The 16,317-nt window shown below is 71.2% G+C and overlaps 2 protein-coding genes and 1 long non-coding RNA gene across 3 annotated transcripts; 1 reads left to right on the top strand and 2 right to left on the bottom strand.

Moving 5' to 3' along the window:
• Positions 1 to 841: 841 nt before the first annotated feature.
• On the bottom strand, positions 842 to 8,684 carry TEDC1 (tubulin epsilon and delta complex 1). The gene is made up of 8 exons (XM_077910877.1): positions 8,508 to 8,684; positions 8,338 to 8,434; positions 7,779 to 7,981; positions 7,400 to 7,555; positions 6,178 to 6,276; positions 3,699 to 3,785; positions 3,179 to 3,346; positions 842 to 2,430 (listed from the first exon to the last, which is right to left on the bottom strand). Exons 1-8 carry the CDS (start codon positions 8,649 to 8,651, stop codon positions 2,107 to 2,109), a joined length of 1,278 nt encoding a protein of 425 aa, XP_077767003.1. The 5' UTR covers positions 8,652 to 8,684; the 3' UTR covers positions 842 to 2,106.
• Positions 8,685 to 10,339: 1,655 nt separating this feature from the next.
• CRIP1 (cysteine rich protein 1) lies at positions 10,340 to 11,741 on the bottom strand. The gene is made up of 5 exons (XM_077910876.1): positions 11,581 to 11,741; positions 10,846 to 10,940; positions 10,698 to 10,755; positions 10,573 to 10,619; positions 10,340 to 10,467 (listed from the first exon to the last, which is right to left on the bottom strand). Exons 1-4 carry the CDS (start codon positions 11,618 to 11,620, stop codon positions 10,579 to 10,581), a joined length of 234 nt encoding a protein of 77 aa, XP_077767002.1. The 5' UTR covers positions 11,621 to 11,741; the 3' UTR covers positions 10,340 to 10,467; positions 10,573 to 10,578.
• Positions 11,742 to 12,502: 761 nt separating this feature from the next.
• On the top strand, positions 12,503 to 15,694 carry LOC144321257 (uncharacterized). The gene is made up of 3 exons (XR_013387005.1): positions 12,503 to 12,885; positions 13,147 to 13,353; positions 13,736 to 15,694. It is a non-coding gene; the product is annotated as an uncharacterized LOC144321257 (long non-coding RNA).
• The last annotated feature ends 623 nt before the right edge of the window (positions 15,695 to 16,317 follow it).

Genomic DNA, 16,317 nt, shown 5'->3' with positions numbered 1-16,317 from the left:
CAGGAGGCCTGGTCACAGCGGGGCGCGTGGCCACACTTACCGGCCGGCTGCCGTGCGGGTCCCCCCTCCTCCCAGCCCCGGGGGGAAGGGCCTCCCCAGCCTGGGCTCCAGCCGCCCAGCCCTGCCCTGCGAGGACCCTGCGCCCACCCGGCGGGCTGGTGCCACCTCCCACCTCTCCCGTCCAGGTCCCATGGTGACCCGCTTCCTCTTCCCGGCGGGGCCTCCCCAGGGTCCCACTCCCTTCTGTGTCCTCTACGCCAAGTCTCCGCAGGTCACAAGTGTCACGAAGGGATTCTAGGCTGCCTCATCCTCCCTTGTCCATAAGATGGAGTCTTCAGAGAAGCAGGCTTCTGGCGTCAGTGGTGGCCAGTGGAGCGTGGTGTCCTTGCCCCGCTGAGCCACCCTCAGACACCTGCCTGCCCAGAGCAGCCCCCACTGCCCCTCGCTGGCCGGGCCGGCCCGTAGCGTGCACATGAGCTCTGCCGGCCTGCGCCTGCGCCTGCGCCTGGCACCTCGGAGGTGGGGGGCCCGGCCTCCACCTGTGGGCCGGTCGCGTCATGTGCATCTCAGGACTGTCACCGACCAGCCTGGGGCTGCAGGGGAGGCAGAGGAGCATCACAGGGGCCGCCTGTGGGAGATGGACCTTGCCGACGGCCCCGCACCCCTGCCCGCCTACGGCCGGGCCGCCGGGCCGCGCTTCCCCAGCCACCAGGTGCGTGCTTACGGCGGCACCCGTAGGAGCCCAGCAGAGCGCACCTGCTCCCGGGCAGCTTCCCCCGGCCTTGGCCGCCCGGGGCCGCCCCTCCCCGAGTACCTCTCACGGACATCACAGACACACTCGGGGTTTTCAGTGGGGCTGTATTGGACCTACAGACCGGTCTGAGAAGTGACAGCTCCGTAAGACCGAGCTTCCTTGGGCCTGTAAAAGCCAAGCTTCAGGGGCCAGGGGCGGCCTGGCTCGGACACGGTCCTCCAAGGCGGGCAGTTCTGAGTGGACTCGTTTCTGAGACGCGAAGGGTCCCACCCGGTGGTCGTGATGGCTGAGGGCAGGGCAGGCGGAGGGTCGAGGCCCGTGTGCCTGGCCTACAGCTGGAGCCCCGAGGAGGAGCGGGGGGGCCTGTGGCTGGAGGGAGGGACCCCGGGCCAGGAAGCTGGGGCGCAGGCCCAGAGGCTCTCCTGAAGGGGGAACCTGCCGGCCACTGCCTGGTCCGGCCCGTGCTTCTGACCAGTCTGCCTGGCGTGACAGCACAGAGGGAGCCCCGGCGTGTCCCCCAGGATGGGGGTGGGGACCAGGCTGGCCCAGCCCAGCGCCCCAAGCATGAGCAGCAGGAAAAGCCGAGGATGTTCTGCTGGGGACTCAGGCTCTGGAAGTGTCCCCGGGCCTGAACCGGCTGGCAGCAGCAGGCTGGGGTTCAGCTGCCCCGGGCCAAGGGGAGCCTGGTGGGAGGCAGGATGAGGCCGTCTGCGCCTGCTGGGTGAGGGGTGCCGACAGGCTGAGGCCCCTGCGATGGAGGGGGCCTGTTCCGGCGCGCTGGGGGCACGTCCCCCAGACACAGATGGCTCTTTGTCAGGGCCGAGCCCAGCTCCCCCATCGGACTCACGAACAAAGCCCCCTCTGTCCACAGTGGCCTCCCCCTCACCCCCAGCACCGCCCCCAGGAAAGGAACAGAGCCCCCACCCCAGGCTCCCAGCCAGCGTCCCTGCCCAACACACGCACACACCAGGCCCAACGAGGCGGGGCATGCGGTGGGGGCCCGGATGCAGTGCGTGAGGGGCACCGGCGACCCTGATGCCTGACACCCAGGGGCCCCTTCCCCCAGGCCTGAGCAGACCCAGCCCCGCCCAGACGGCAACCTGGAAGGGGGGCGGGGGGGGGCAGGACAGGGCCTCACCCCTGCAGGGAGGCCTCTACAACCCAGTTGTGCGTACTCTCTTGGTCCTGAATGCCCACGGACACCTCGCTGGGCCTGTCGTCCTGCCCCAGTATCGCCAGCCAGGGGGCTGGGCTGTGCCCGGTGAGGACAGCCACGGGCTCTGTGTCTGCCTCGTCCCCGGGGCCCGGCCCCCCTGGAGGCCTCTCCCTGGAGGAGGGCCACCCACAGCCCCTCAATGACCAGGCGGCAGGATCCAGATGAGGCCGGGCAGGGCCGCCGCCAACTGGGCCAGCTCCTGCCGACACTGGCTCTGCAGCTGGCGCAGCACCGCCTCCAGGCAGGCCTCCCGGCTGCGCAGTGCCCCAATCACCTCGGCAGCCCGCAGCCCCGGGCCCCCCGAGGCTCTGGCATCACTCTTCACCAGCCGGCAGGGTCCGTGGGGCTGGGCCGGGGCCCCACCTTCCTCCCAGGCCCGCCGAAGCGCCGCCAGCTCCTGTCCCACGGCCTCCTGGGTGGCCCGCTGCAGAGCTCTCCACTCGGACCCCGAGCCTCCAACCTGCGTTGGGGACAAGGCGGCTCGTGAGCCAGGGGCAGCCGCCCCCTGGCCAGGACACAGGCTGCAGGCCCAGATCCCACTCCTCCCCGGGGAAGGGGCCAACCCCGGTGCTGGCTGTCCAGCCTGTACATCACCCTCCCCGAGCACCTGAGCCCTGAGCCAGCAGTGGGCCCGGGACACGGCCAGCACCCGAGCAACCAGCGGACTGCAGCACCGCCCAGCGGCAGGCCAGCCAGCTCACCAGGTCCCCCGGGGCCTGTTCAGAGCCGAGGGCCAACCCTCCAGCCACCTACCCCCACCCCCACCCACCGTGCCGGGGTCAGGCTTGGCCTCCCACACCCACTGCCTTCCCAGGGCTCCCAGGAGGGGGACAGCGCCTGCCCAGCACTGGTGCTCCAGGCAAGCCCAGCCCAGGGGCGGGGGAGTGAGAAGAGGCTGTGTCCCCAGTCGTGGCCCTGACCCTGGCCCTCAGCGGGCTCCGCTGCAGGCAGCATGGGAGAAACGCCTGCAAACATCAAACACGCTCCAGGGGTCACCACCACGGACGGGAGGGGCCGCAGGCTGCTGGGAACACCCCCGCTTCACGGGGTCCTGAAGACTTTAGGGAAAACCCTGCCTGCAAGTTACTTCAAGATGCCTCAGAAAAGGCGAGGCAACTGGGGTGGCTCCCGGGGAGCAGGGCGGGGCTGGGGGGCTGGGAGGGGCTACGTGGGGACAGAGCGCAGTCCCTGCATCAGCGCCCCCTCACCCTGGCCTCCCAGGCCACCCGCCGGGGCTCCACGGCTCCCTGCAGCTCCTCGTGCAGGGCCTGCAGCTGCTGAGCCACCATCTCCAACTGGTCAGCCCCCGACTCGGGGATCCTGGGCAGAAACGGGGGCTGTGCGGCCTCCAGGGGGCAGGCCCCCAGGACGGTGTCCTGCAGAGAGAGACCCCACCCTGTAAGAGGCAGGCAGCGAGCCCAGGGCTCCTAACCACAGGCCCAGCCCCTCAGCCCATGGGGCCGGCGCCCACCGCCGTGGGTGGACAGCTACCTGTCACCCCAGCAGGCCAGAGGCCAGGGCAGGCTGGATGCTGAGAAGTTGGGGCTCCCGGGGAGCTGGGCAGCAACGGGGACGGGACAGAGTCCTGGAGAGGGCCCCGGGTCTGAAGCTGGCTTCATGGCCGGGTGTGTATGCGCCCCCCGCCCCCGACGCCCCTTCCCGTCTGGGCAGTAGGGAGGTGCCCCCAGGGCTGCTGGCTGCACTCAAGGCTGGGGGGCCCCGTCGTACCATCCACTGCCAGAAGACCAGCTCCCGGCGCCGCCACGCCAGGGCAGCCTCCAGGCGCGCGTTCTCACTCTCCAGCCTCCGGAGCAGCTGCAAGGCAAACCACACAGCGCGGCCAGGTCAGAGCCCCACCTGCCCACCGGGGAGCCCCAGCGCCGACGCCCGTCCCTCTGGCCCGCAAGCCCGTCACCGCCGCCACCGCCGGCCTGGCCATCTCCGGGCGGGCAAGGCAGGGCAGCCCCACCTCCAGACGCGACCGGGCCGACACGCCCACGGTCCCCACGGAGTCAGGAGCGGACATCAAGCACCTTGGACTCAGGACCTCTGCCCCACAACCCTCACTGGGGGCCGCAGTCCGAGACGGCGGGCAGGTGAGGGAGCCCAGAACGGGGAGCCTGCCGGGCTCTCGGGGGAGGGAACCCCTCCTGGGCAACCTGGGAACCCCAGCGGCAGGGAGGCCGGGTCGCACACCCCGAACCTGCGCCCCCCACACAAACCGGTGGACCCACAGACGGCCACGGGCCCCAGGGCTGCTGCCGCTCGCGGAGTGCCTGCCCCGGCCTCGGCCTCCAGGAGCTTGGCGGGGGCCAGGAGTCCCACACTGGGGGGCCCACTGGTCACTGGGGAGGCGCAGTCAGGCCTCCTCGAGCCCCGTCCGGGCCCCAGCACGCCCCGCCACCCCCACCAGGAAGCCACAGGCCTGCACCTGCTGTGGCTCCTCTGAACACAGCACACCCGCCGGGCGGCGCCCACAGCTCCTTCTAGAAGGCAGACCTGCCGGGCTTCCTGGGAACCCAGCGGCGCGCTGTGCGGCCAGGACGAGGGGCCAGAGCACAGCGGCCAGCGAAGAGCTCTGCCACGCCGCCGGCGGGAAGGTTCGGGGCACATGCCCTACACACCGGCCCGGGGTGGGGCCCGGGTCTCCCCACCCGGAGGGGCCCCTGCTCTGCCCCCGCTCCGCAGCAGACGGCCAGCAGGCAACCAGGAGTCCACTTCCTACAGCCAGAACCTGGGGCTCCAGGGGCCAGATGGGGACAGCCTCGCCCCCTGCCCCTCCAGCGGGGGGGCCTAGCGGAGCACAGCCCCGGAGGCTGAGAGGAGCGCCCTGCAGACCACGTGCGCGCAGGCGAGCTCAGTTCTGTGGTTTCCGAGAACAGTCCGCGGGGGCTCCCCACCTCCCAGGCTAGGGAAAGGGGGGCAGGCACAACAGGAAGGCGCAATGAGTCCCCGCTGCCCCCCACCTCCGGCCCGGTGCTGGAGTCCCCCCCTCCCCCCGCTGCAGCCTGCTGCTGTGGCCAGGCACGGGGACGCGAGAGGGCTGCAGGCCCAGCCCGGAGCCAAGCACGCGTGCTGCCCAGCTGCTCCGCGGCACGCCTGGCCACCCACAGCAACCACAGATCTCTCCAGAAGCTTCTGGGACCCATCCCAGGAGTGCAGGTCCTTTGGGTACACTGGCCCAGGTTTCTGCCACTCGCCCTCCAGAGACGCTGGGAAGGAAACCGATCGTGACCCCCATCCACCCCACGCCACCTGCGGTCCTGCAGCTGCAACACGCCCCAGCGTCAGACAGGAGGGGGGGCATGCAGGCCGGGGCCCCCAGGGGCAGGAGGCCCGGCCTCGCTGAGTCACCCGTAAAAGGGCACCTCGGGTCACCGAGATACTACTGCCTCCGCACGGCCAGGGACAAGTGCAGCCCTGCCTGAACGGGGCCAGCCAGGTATTGGCCAGGGATGCGGGCCTGGCAGGCACCCCCAGGTGGCCACCCCAACCCCACTAACGGGATACAGGACCTTCTGGGAGCACGTGACTCCAAGGCTGGGATCTGCTGGGCCTGGAAAGAGCGGCCGCACCAGCCCTGAGCCTCAGCCCTCCTGCCTGGCCAAGTGCCCCCCAGGCTGCATGGTGCCAGCCTCACACTCTGGACGAGCCAGAGTCCAGCCCTCAAGTGACAGCCAGCCCTGGGCCTGGCCCAGGACACCCTGGCCGTGCCAGCCCAAGGGAAGGAAACAATCATGACAGATCGGGGGCCACCGAAACGAAAGTCAGCAAAGTCGGGCCATGCTAGACCAGCCCTCTGCCCACCACCTCCATCGCCAGATGACCCCTGCTCGGGCTCCAGGCACCCCCATCGTGACCTTGACCCTCAAGCAGTCTTCCTTAATTCCAAAGGGCCCCCTCCCCCAGCTGCCAGTCCAGCCTAGACACCTGTGCCCCTGGGGCCCTAACCATGCCCAGCCACAGGCACACACAACAGCCGGTCTGCATCCTGGTCTAGGGTGCCAGGGGAGGCCCTCTGGACGTGCCTGTCCCCCACATCAGCAAGATGGTGAGTTGGGCAATCACCCAGAGATCAAAGCGGGTCGGCTGGGTCCTCCTTCGCAGCCCCCCGCCCACCTCAACCCCACTACCTCTGGTCTCTGCAGTCCTACGGCACCGACACACACCTGGCTCAGACAGGAGGGGGACCCACACCAGCCCTCACCTGCCGGCCTCCCTCCGGGTCCCTGAGCATCTCGGTCTCAGCAACAGACAGGTGGCCGAGGCTTCGGTCACTGTGGCAGCCACGGGTATACGAGTGGATCTGAAACAGGCAGTGCCAACCCCAGGCTGAGCAGGAGGAAGCAAGGAAACGGGCCTCGCCTTGCCAAGGTGGTCCAGGGCAGGCCAGGGTCAGGCTCAGAGAGCAGTCAGCACTGCGGGGGTGCTGGCCCAGGGCCCTCCCAGAGACCCCTGCAGTGGGAGGGGCGCTGGACAGTCCCCCCTGTAGCCTCCCTGTCCCACCCAGTTCCCAGGGGCATGGTGGGAATCGAATGGGGCACCCCTGCTTCTCCCTAAGTTCACTGAGTGCCAGGTCTACGTGGGGGGAGAAACAGCCTCTGGACAGGCTACATGGTCCGGTGGAGCCAACAGCAGGGACACAGAGTGACCATTTGGGTCTGGGAGGCAGGGAAGCTTCTCGGCAAGGTGAGGCCTGAAGGCATCACGGAGGTTAATGAGTGGCCATGGCCCACGCAGGAGGAGCAACTGGAGCCCAGGCCAAGCAAGAGACAGGTTCTAAGAAGGGCTGAGGGAGCAAAAGGCTCTCTGCAGGGGTGCAGGGTGCAGGGGCACAGGAGTGCAGGGATATAGGGGTTTAAGGGTGCAGGGTGCATGCATACAAAGATGCAGGGATACAGGGGTGTGGGGTGCAAGGGTACAGAGGTGCAGGGATACAGGGGTGCAGGGATGCTGGGTGGCGGGGCCCACAGTGGTGGGAGTGGGAGTCTGAGCATCCCTGCCCAGTGTCCTCTGAGCCTAGCTGCAGTGGGCCTGTAAGGGTGACCTGTGCCCCCATCACGGAGCCTTACCAGCCTCCAGGAACCCTACAGAAGCTGCCCACTGCCCACGAGCACCCAGGATGTGGTAGGAGGGGGTACCTTCCTCCCGGAAAAACACCAAGGCAGCTGCGGCTCCCCCAGGGCCCAGAGATCATTCTGCTCAGAGACGGAGCCTGAGGCCCCTGACGACTTCCAGGAACAGGCTCCCCAACCCATGGCTCCCTGTCCCAGCGATGCCCAGGTCCACCTGCCCTGGACTCCCCTGGACCACCTGGAGCCCGGGGCTCAGGATCCGGGCCACTGCAGGGCACACCCGGGCTCCTGGGTGGACAGGCCTCGGGGAGAGAGAGGCCGCGGGCCCCGGGGCCAACCCTCAAGCCCCAATACCTTGCCCAGGAGGGCACACTGCTCCTGCTGACTGGTCATCAGGTTTCGCCACTGCAGCCGCAGCTTTCCCATCAACCACTGCAAGTGGCGTATGTCCACAGGGCCATCTGCACCCCCGCAGGCCGCGGGCGGGCCAGGACTGGCCGGGGCTTCGCCCTGGAGAGGGAACGGGGGTCACGCCCTGCTCCCCCACCCCCTGCGGAGACCCCGAGGGAGAGAGAGAAAAGACGCCCCCCCACCCCGAGTGAAAGCCGTGGGCCCCCGGGGCTGCCCGGAAGGGGGGAGGGCAGGAGGCCGGCGCAGGGGTGGCCCCGCCGACCCCCAGGGCGGCCCCGAGGGCTGGCCCAGGCCGCCCGATGCCCGCTCACCCCACACGCACCTGGCACAGGGCTACCTCGTCGCCCAGCCGCACGCGTGTCCGGCCCAGCAGCCGCTCGAGCAGGGGCCCGCGGGCCAGGAGCCAGGCGAGGGCCAGCAGGAGCTCGCGGCTGCCCCGGGCGCCGTCCTCGGGGAGCTGTGCCAGCGCCCGCCGGGGGTAGCCCTGGGAGCGCAGCGCCCTCTTCACCAGGCGGACTTGGGCCTCTGGGAAGGGGCCCGGCTGCTCAGGGGGCGCCCAGTGGGCACCGCCCCGCCCGGGCCTCCGGGGCCCCGCACGGCCACCAAGCGGAGGCCCGGGTCGCAGGGGTCAGCAGGGCACTGGGGGCGGGAGAGAGGGGCGCCGGGGCTCGGGGGCGGGGCTCACGAGGGGGCGGGGCCTCGCCGAGCGGGGCCGTGGCCGGGTGGGCGGGGCCAGAGCCGCGGGGGCGGGGCTTACCGGGGGGCGGGGCCACAGGAGCCGGAGGCCCCCGCGGCGAGTGGGCAGGGCCAGGGCTGCGGGGCGCGGCTTCCTGCGGGGGCGGGGCTCGCGGTGGGCGGGGCTCGCGGTGGGCGGGGCTTACCCAGGGCCGGGGGCGCCGGCGGGGCCCGGGGCGCAGGGGCGCAGTCGCCCGGCAGCGGCGAGAGCGCGAGGAAGAGCATCCGCCAGAGCGGCGGGGCCTGAGCGATCAGAGGGCGGCGGTCAGCGTGGCCGCCGCCGCCCCGCCTCCCCCAGCCCCGCCGCGGGCCTCACCGCCTCCGGACGGTCGAACTTGGCGCGGCGGAAGGTCTCGGGGCTGGGCCCGGCGGGCAGCGTCCGGCTGAGCGCGGCGATGGCGTCCGGCAGGGCCCCGGCCGCGCCCGCCCGCTCCTGCTCCGCCCGGCGCCGCCGCCCCATGTCGCCCTCGCGGTCCCGGCGTCCGAGGCGGGCGGTGCGGCGCGGCCCGGACACGCCCCCAGCGCCCGCGGCCCCCGGCGGACGCGCTTCCTGCGCCGCAGCGGCCAATGCGCGTCGGCGGCTCCCGGGGCCCGCCCCCTGCAGCCCGGAGGCGGCCACGGCCCCGCCCGCCCCGCCCGCCCCAAGCGGCGCCCGCAGGGCCAGCGCCCGGGAGCGCAGCGCGGCGGGGCCGGGCCCCGAGGCCCCCGAGGCCCCCGCGCACCCCGGCCGCCCTGCTCGCCCGCCCCGCCCCGCCCCTGCCCCTGCCCCTGCCCCTGCCCGGGTCCGGCCGTGCGCACCGACGCCGCGGGGCGGGGCGGGGCGGGGCGGGGGGCAGCCGCGTCTCCGGTGTCTCGGACGGCGCCCGGGCCTGGGGAGCCGGCGGGCTGCCTGCGGTACGCGTGGGCACGGGCGTGACCCCCCGCGCCCCGGAGCCCAGGCCCCGCGCCCGCCCCGCCCGCGCCCCCCTCCGGCTGGCCGCCCTGCCCACGGGCGGGGGTGCAGCGCCCTGCGGCCGTCGGGACAACGAGCACACCCTGGCCCCGCCGCGCGGCTCCGCGGCTCCTCTCTGCGGCTTCCCGTGGGAGGCTCTTCCCCCCCACCCGTGTCCTGCGCTGCTGGGCCGCCCTCCGGCCACAGGCGTGGAGGCTCAGCCCTCATCCTGCATCCGCCCCACCTGGCTGTGAGCCCCTGAACCCGCAGGAGGCGGGAGCCCCCGCTGAGTCTCCAAGTCCCCCGCCCCGGCCCCTGCCCCGCTGTCCCCTGAGAAACCCTGCCTCGCCTTAGCACCATCTGTTCCCTCCTACCCCGTCCCCCCAGACGTGCTCTGGCTCCACCGCCTAGGCTCTGTGAGCCACCCTACAGCTGGCCCTTGAAACCTCCCGACACTGTCCAGCTAGGCCTCCACGGCCACGGGCAAAACCCTGGGGTAGGGCCAAGGCCCAGGAGGGGTGGCCCTCTGCCAGGGCCCGAGTCCCACTGGCTGGGAGGGGGCGGGGAATGGGGAGGCTCCAGTGTGGCCCAGCCTGCAGGTGCCCCCAGAACTGACAGGGGAGTTTCCAGAAATCCCCCAACTACGCACTGCCCAGCCAGTCCTCAAATTCCCCATCTGGTGGCCGGCGGCCTCTTGGGCCTCGGAGTGGAGGGCTGTGGGGGACAGCGGTGGTGGTGTCCAGGCGATACCCCCGCGGGTACATGGCCCGCCTGGCACACGGGGCGGGTGGGTAATGGGGACAGGGTGCGGCAGGAAGCGGGGAGAGCACGCAGGGACTCCCCAGCCCAACTCCCCCAGAGCTTCTCAAAAACCGGAACTGTGTGAGCACAGCAGATGCACCCTGTGGCCACCGCCCACCGGCTGGAGGCCTCATGTTGCCACTGAAGTGTGGGCGCTCCCTCGGCCCCATCCCAGAAGCTCTGCGGGTCCGGGCGCTGGACAGCCGAGCCGCCGTGGGGCCTTCCAGGCACACAGCCGCCTGCCCCGTGGAGGAAGCTTCGGCCTGTGGTGGTCCCCAGCACAGCAGCCACCAGGGCAGGGGGCAGCAAGGCTGGCCGCAGCAGGAAGAGCTAGTGTCCCTGGCAGGGCCTGGGGTCACAGGGGCCAGCTGCAGCCTCCCCCCCACACACACCTCCTCAGCACACACAGGCAGGGCTTCTGAGCGTTCAGCTTTATTGAGGGCACAAGAGTCTACAGGGGAGCCCCGGGTGCCAGGGGATGAGGCCTGCCATCAGCCTGGAAGGGTGTGGCCCGGTGGGCAGCCGGGGATGGCCTTTCCATGACCTGTGCAGAGAGACACGGAGACAGGTGAGAGCGGGCCCAGCGAGCCTCGGAGCTCGCTTAGGAGCGGGGGCCGCATCCGCCAGGCTGGGGGACGTGGGGGTGTACCTGGGTTTACTTGAAAGTGTGACTCTCGGCTCCGCCCCGCCCAAAGCCTGCAGAAAAAAAGAGTAGGCAGGTTAGGGGGAGCCAGGGGCTGGGGGGGGGCAGGTCAGGGGCCCCGAGAAGCGTACCTTTAGGCCCGAACATGGCGGAGTAGCAGGGGTGGTTGCAGTAGGGCTTGCCTTCATGCTGCAAAGAGAAGGGCCATGAGGGGCTGTGGGCCCTCGCCCAGCCCTGAGCCCCTGCCGCCCTGCACGCCCACCTGCGCGCCCCACCTACCTCGGCGTGGCCCCCTGACGTCAGCGTCTTTCCACATTTCTCACACTTCAGGCAAGGCCGATGCCAGTCCTTCCCCAGAGAGGTCACCCGCTCAGCTGCAGAGGCACAGACACCCCCCAGGGTGAGGCCCTGCTACGGGGTCACAGGGCACACCAGCCTCCTCCACCTGCCCTGCTCCCACCCACGGCCGCCCAGGGTCCCAGCTGGCCCTTGTGCCCAGGAGTAGGGAGGGGCACCTCCAGTCCCCAGGGCAAGCTAAGAGGGGGCGCTGGGGGGCCAGGGCTGGGGGCCTGGCTGAGCTGCAGGCCGGAGGGGTGGGGCCTGCGGGGCGCCCTTCTCTGGGGCGGAGGCGGGGAAGACACTTCCCACTTCCTCCCTCCGGGGTGGACCCCGGGGCGCGGGGCGGGGAGGCGGCACCCGGGATCGCGCCCCGAGCGCCGGTTTCCGCGTCTGCTTCTACTTAGCGATGGGAGGGGCGGCTCGAGCGCGGTCCCCACCCAGGGCGCGCCGCGGGGGGACGGCAGGGAACGGGGTGACCGGGGCCAGGGAGGAGCAGCAGGACCGAGGGGGGACACAGCGGGGCGGGGGCAGGGGGGCTCCGACGCCGGGTCCCCCCGCACAGCCCGGCGGCCGGCGGCTCGCTGCCCCAGGGTCCCGGGCGCGCCCGCCCTCCAGGGAGACCCGCCCGCTCGGCCCTGGAGGGGCCCGGGCTGGGAGGGGGCGGGGGGCGCTCACCGAAGTACACCTCCTTGTCGCACTTGGGGCACTTAGGCATAGCGGCTCGGGTCCGGCGCGCACGTCAGGGCAGGAGCGGACGGGAGAGCGGGACTGGGTGGGTGCGGCCGGGCGCGCGCCTTTCAGCGACCCCAAGGCCCCGCCCCTTCGAGACCCGCCCCCTCGCGCCCCGCCCCCGAGTCGAGGACCTGGACCCGAGGGCCTGGTTCCAGGCCAAGCAGCTAGGAAAGGTCATCGGTCCACCCCCGCCTCCGGGCAGCACCCGGGCCAGCCGACGGGGGGCGGGGGGGGCGCCCGGGGGCGCGCGGGGGTCCTTGGAGATGCACCGAGGGGGCGGCTGCTCCGGGGGCTGCAGGGGTCTAGGGAGAGGGCTCCCCAGGTCGGGAAGGCGCTCCCAGCCCGAGCCCCCGGATGCTTGGGAGCCAGGGAGGGGCCGAGTCACCGCTAAAATGCAAATCCCTGCAAACCGGCGTGGGCTCGCTCCTCCGCACCGCACCGCCCGTGTCCCGCAGAGGGTCGGGGACAAGCTGCCGGGGCATCTCAGCCTGGTGCCGCCGCTCCAAGACCTCGCCTCCGGCCTCCTCACTCCTGGAGCCTGGACACCCCCCCCCCCCCTGCCCCGCCGCTGCCCGCGAGACCACAGGACAGCAGCCCGGGGGACCTGGACGAGGGGGCTCCAAGTCGGGGCGTCCCCTGCGTCGGTGTCACCGCGATCTGTGCGGCCCGGCTTTGTCAGGGAAGGCGCGACCAGCCGTGCCCAGGGCATCTCGTCCAGGGAGGGGCTCCTTATCTCTGTGGGAAGCGCACGAGTGGGCACGGCGGGGGCAGTGCAGGGCCGCCGCCCAGGGAAAGTGGGGGCTGGCGCCGGGTGGAGCCGGCAGCCTCCACGCACCCGGGGTGGGAGCGCCCAGGGGCGCGGGCTCCTGTCCGCCTTGTAGCCCCGGCCTGGGCGGGGGCCTGGCCTGCGGGAATCCCTGCCCTGTCCTCCCTCCGGGTCACTGGCAGCCTCTCCACCTCCCTCTCTAGCTGCTGGGGAGCGGCGCCCTCCCTCGGGGGCTCTGTGGACCCTTCACCTCCGGCCGCAGCAGCACCATCCGGGGCTTCGGGGTCACTCTCTGCCCGGACCCCAGCCAGTCTGCCCCTCCTGCCCTTCCTCCACGGGTCCCTCCCTCTGGCTACCCTGGACACACCCGTCTCTCAAAACAAAACAGGCCCTGGGCCTCTCCAGGCCGCATCTTCATGGAAGGTGCTGGAGACCATCCTCGAACAGGACCCAGGGGCGCCTGCCTCCCCACAGAGCACACGGTGACTGCGGCTTTGCCCACTGACCCATCATAGGCCCCTTGGCTGTCACTGGGGGACGGGAGGGAAACCATGGGCGCCCCCACCCCCGGCCCCCACCCGCCTGGCCTCTGCCCCCCCAAGCCTGGCTTGGGGTGGGGGTGGCAGCTTCTGTGGTTCAAGGGCCACGGAGACCACCTCCAGGGCCAGCCCCCCATGAGGATGGCACCCTAGACCCCACAGCCTCACTTCCTGCTCCTCACTCTGCCCTCTACTCACCCCCAGCTCCGCCCCCCCGCCCCCGACTCCCTTCCTGAAGCCACAGCTGGACTCTGCACGCCTGGCACCACATCCGGGAACCCCTCAGTGGCTGGCTGGCTGTCGCCCTCAGGAGCAGGGGTGCACACCACACACTGGCGGAGCCCCCAGACTCCCACCCATGGACACTGCCCCTGTGGCCGGCGCTGGGGCACCTCGGCACGGTTTCTGCAGGTAAGCCCACCAGCCGCCCTCCCCCACGGCCCCACCCGTCCCTTGGTGTCTCCCCGGCCTGGCCTGTTGCTGCTGCAGACAGGCAGGGTGACGGGGTGGGGGTGTGGGGGGCTGACTTCCCCGTCTCCCGGCTCCAGGAGCTGGAGAGAGGCCGAGATGGGGAAGAGCAGGACGTGGAGGGAGGGAAGATGGACACTCAGAAACAGACACAGCAGAGGACAGCAGTGTAGACATGGGGGTGCAGCATCGGGGCAGGGGCTGCAGCAGAAGGGCCCTAGGCCCCAGACCACTGCTGACACGGTGTGGGGGGTTCTCTCATAGTGGATCACGGGGCTCCAGCCACGTGCGTACTCCCACTCATGTCACGTGTACCCCCTTGCAGCTTCCTGAGAAGGCTGCCCTGCACGGGGGTGCTGGCTGCAGGCCTGGGGCTCCAGGGCAGGGCTGCCTCCACCCCGCCCCGATGATGGGCCACGCACAGGGTGCCAGGCTGTGCCCACGTGTGTCCCGGTGCCATGGACACAGCCGTGTATGAGTGCGTCTGTCTGGGTACCCCAGCTGCCTCCCCATGTTTCCACCCAGCCTGCACCCCCAGCCCACCTTAAGGCTCCAGGCGGGGGCGGGGGGAGGCCATGAGCCAGCCTTGTCCGCTTCTCCACCCACCGCGCCCCGGGGTTGCCTCCCCCACTGCGACTCCAACCGCGCCCACCATGGGGGAGGCCCCCCTTTGAAAACGGTTGATGAGGTTCTTGCTAGCTTGCCTTGCTGTTATTCCCCGTTGCCATGGTCACGGGACTGCAGAGTGACGGGAGGATGCCAGAGGGGGCCAAGGGCCGTGCGCCTGGCCCTCCAGTTGGTATACAGCACAGTTTTTCCAGACACTCAGACACACACACACACACACACACACACACACACACTCCCTGGAACCCTCGAAAATCATCAGCCACAGACTGGCATGCTCCTCAAGTCCCCGGAGCTTCCCACCTACCTTGCTGGGCCACGGGGCCTGGAACCCCTCAGCAGCTGCGGTCCCCATCACCCCCCAGACTCTATGTCCGGGAGCACCCCCATCTTGGGCTCGGCTGGGTACCAGTCCGGGCCCTGACGGCCTCCCCTGGAGATCTGCCCCCCTCCCCAGGTGCAAGGCCTCCTACTCCCATCAGCTCACCTGGCTCAGGACGCACCTGTGGGGGGTCAGAGCGCTTACCTGGCTCAGGGGACCAGTTCAAGACCCAAATCTGCCCTGCCCAGACACCCACCCCCTGGCCCCGCTCCTTGGAGGGCACTATGGCATTTGGTGCCTGAACAATGGAGGACACCATGGGCCTCCCCACCTTGCGCCCTGGTGCTACCAGCAGGCACAGGGGCCGTGTCCGAGCGGGAGGCACAAAGCGGCCAGGACGCAGACGCCTGCTGGCCCCAGGCTGCCTCTGTGCCCAGAATGCCCCGCCTTGTTCCAGGACAGCATGGGGGTACCCCAGGACCCCCGAGACCTGGGGGAGGCAGCTGCGGGGTTCTGGTGCACCAAGCAAGACCTCAGTCCGCTTGCCCTTCCCTCCACACACACCCCCGCCCCACCCTTGCCTTGCCCAGGTTGCTCCCTCCTAAGGCTCAAGGGCCAAGTGCCCCGGGGCAGCTGCTGGCTCCCTCCCCAGTGTGCACTCCTCTGCCCTCCCCAGGCCCAGCTGAGTCATGGACGCTCAGACATTCCCAGGGCCTATTTTCAGCAGCTTGTCCCCCGGGACCCCCGGCCTGCTCTGAGGTTCTGCCCCAGAGCGGGTCTGCTGGGCCCTCCGTGGCCGCTCCTTGGCCCTGAGGCAGGAGAAGGGTTGGGGCGCTGCACCTTCGCAGGAGGACTCTGCTCCTGACCACCTGGGCCTCACCCGGGCCACGTGAGAGGGCCGCCCCGCTCCTCCTGTCCTGGAGGCGGGAGTGGCACAGAGGATGGCACCGCCAGCCCTGAGCTCCCTCAGTCAGCCCCGCATGGGCGCCAGTCTGGCCAGTTGGGGTGACCCTCGTCCCCCACGGAAGCTGAGCCTCGTTCCAAGGATCCATGTCCTGGAGACAAAGCCCAAGCAGAACTGCCTCAAATTCTGGCCTCACGAGTCCAGCAGCTGAGCCTTTCGGTGGGCCCGAGCCCGAGCCTCCCACCCCCGGCAGCCGGCCAGGCCCGGGAAGTGTGCTGCCTACACCTGCGGCCCTGGTGCCCTGCCAGTCTTCACCTGGCCCAGCCCCCGGCAGCCCAGAGCCAGGGTCACCGGCGCTTGCTGACTTCTTGACACCGATCCCGGGGACCACGGCTAGGGGCTGTGACCCGGGGTCCTTAGGCAGGTCCTAAAGAAATGTCGGGAGGGGGCCTCAGCTGGGTGGGGTCCTCAGGGAGCCTCGGGCAGGGGAAAGGGGGATGTGATGATACAGGGGCGGCGGGGGGACCGTGGGGAACCTGGAGGGGGACGTGCCGGGGTCTAGGCCCTCAGGGGGGCGGGGCCGAGGGAGGTGCAGACAGCTGACTGCACAGCAGACTGGGGACAGCAGCCAGGGCCACACGGGCCGGGCCTCCCCAAGCTGCAGAGCCCCGCTGCGGGCCGGGGCGTGAAGCGGGCGGTTGGCACGGGGAGGGGGCTGTGCGCTGGCCTCTGCGGGCGCCCCGCTGGCTGGCGGCCGTCGGAGGGGCTGCGGCCTCGGGGGGCCCGACTCGCCCGAGCTTCCTGGAGCGGGTGCCACCGAGGCGCCGGCGAGCAGCGCAGGGGCTCGGGCGTCCTCCCGACACGCCTAGCGACGCGCCAGGCCGAGGGTGGCGCCGCCCCGGTCTCCGTGACAACCGCTGGGAAACAAACAGGGCGCGCGTCATCGTCGCCCGCAGGAAGTGGGACGCGCCTTCCCTGCCGGGGCTGGGGCGCGCGGTGTCCCGGGCAGGCCTGGGGCCCGTCTCCCCCGGGGCCGTCCCCGCCGCCCACCCCG

The sequence above is a fragment of the Canis aureus genome, chromosome 9 (assembly GCF_053574225.1).
Source record: "Canis aureus isolate CA01 chromosome 9, VMU_Caureus_v.1.0, whole genome shotgun sequence".
In the NCBI taxonomy this organism is placed as follows: Eukaryota; Metazoa; Chordata; class Mammalia; order Carnivora; family Canidae; genus Canis; species Canis aureus.
This window is presented reverse-complemented; position numbering and strand designations above follow the sequence as displayed.

Bases quoted from the DNA above. Each gene is read 5' to 3' on its own strand.
- TEDC1 (XM_077910877.1), bottom strand. From the start codon at position 8,651: ATGGGGCGGCGGCGCCGGGCGGAGCAGGAGCGGGCGGGCGCGGCCGGG. The intron at 3,786-6,177 runs GTGAGGGCTGGT...TTTGCCTTGCAG, and splicing joins ACCCGGAGGGAGGCCGGCAG to CTGCTCCGGAGGCTGGAGAG. The intron at 3,347-3,698 runs GTACGACGGGGC...CTCTCTCTGCAG, and splicing joins TGGTCTTCTGGCAGTGGATG to GACACCGTCCTGGGGGCCTG.
- CRIP1 (XM_077910876.1), bottom strand. From the start codon at position 11,620: ATGCCTAAGTGCCCCAAGTGCGACAAGGAGGTGTACTTCG. The intron at 10,756-10,845 runs GTAGGTGGGGCG...TTCTCTTTGCAG, and splicing joins CGTCAGGGGGCCACGCCGAG to CATGAAGGCAAGCCCTACTG. The intron at 10,620-10,697 runs GTACGCTTCTCG...TTTTTTCTGCAG, and splicing joins CGCCATGTTCGGGCCTAAAG to GCTTTGGGCGGGGCGGAGCC.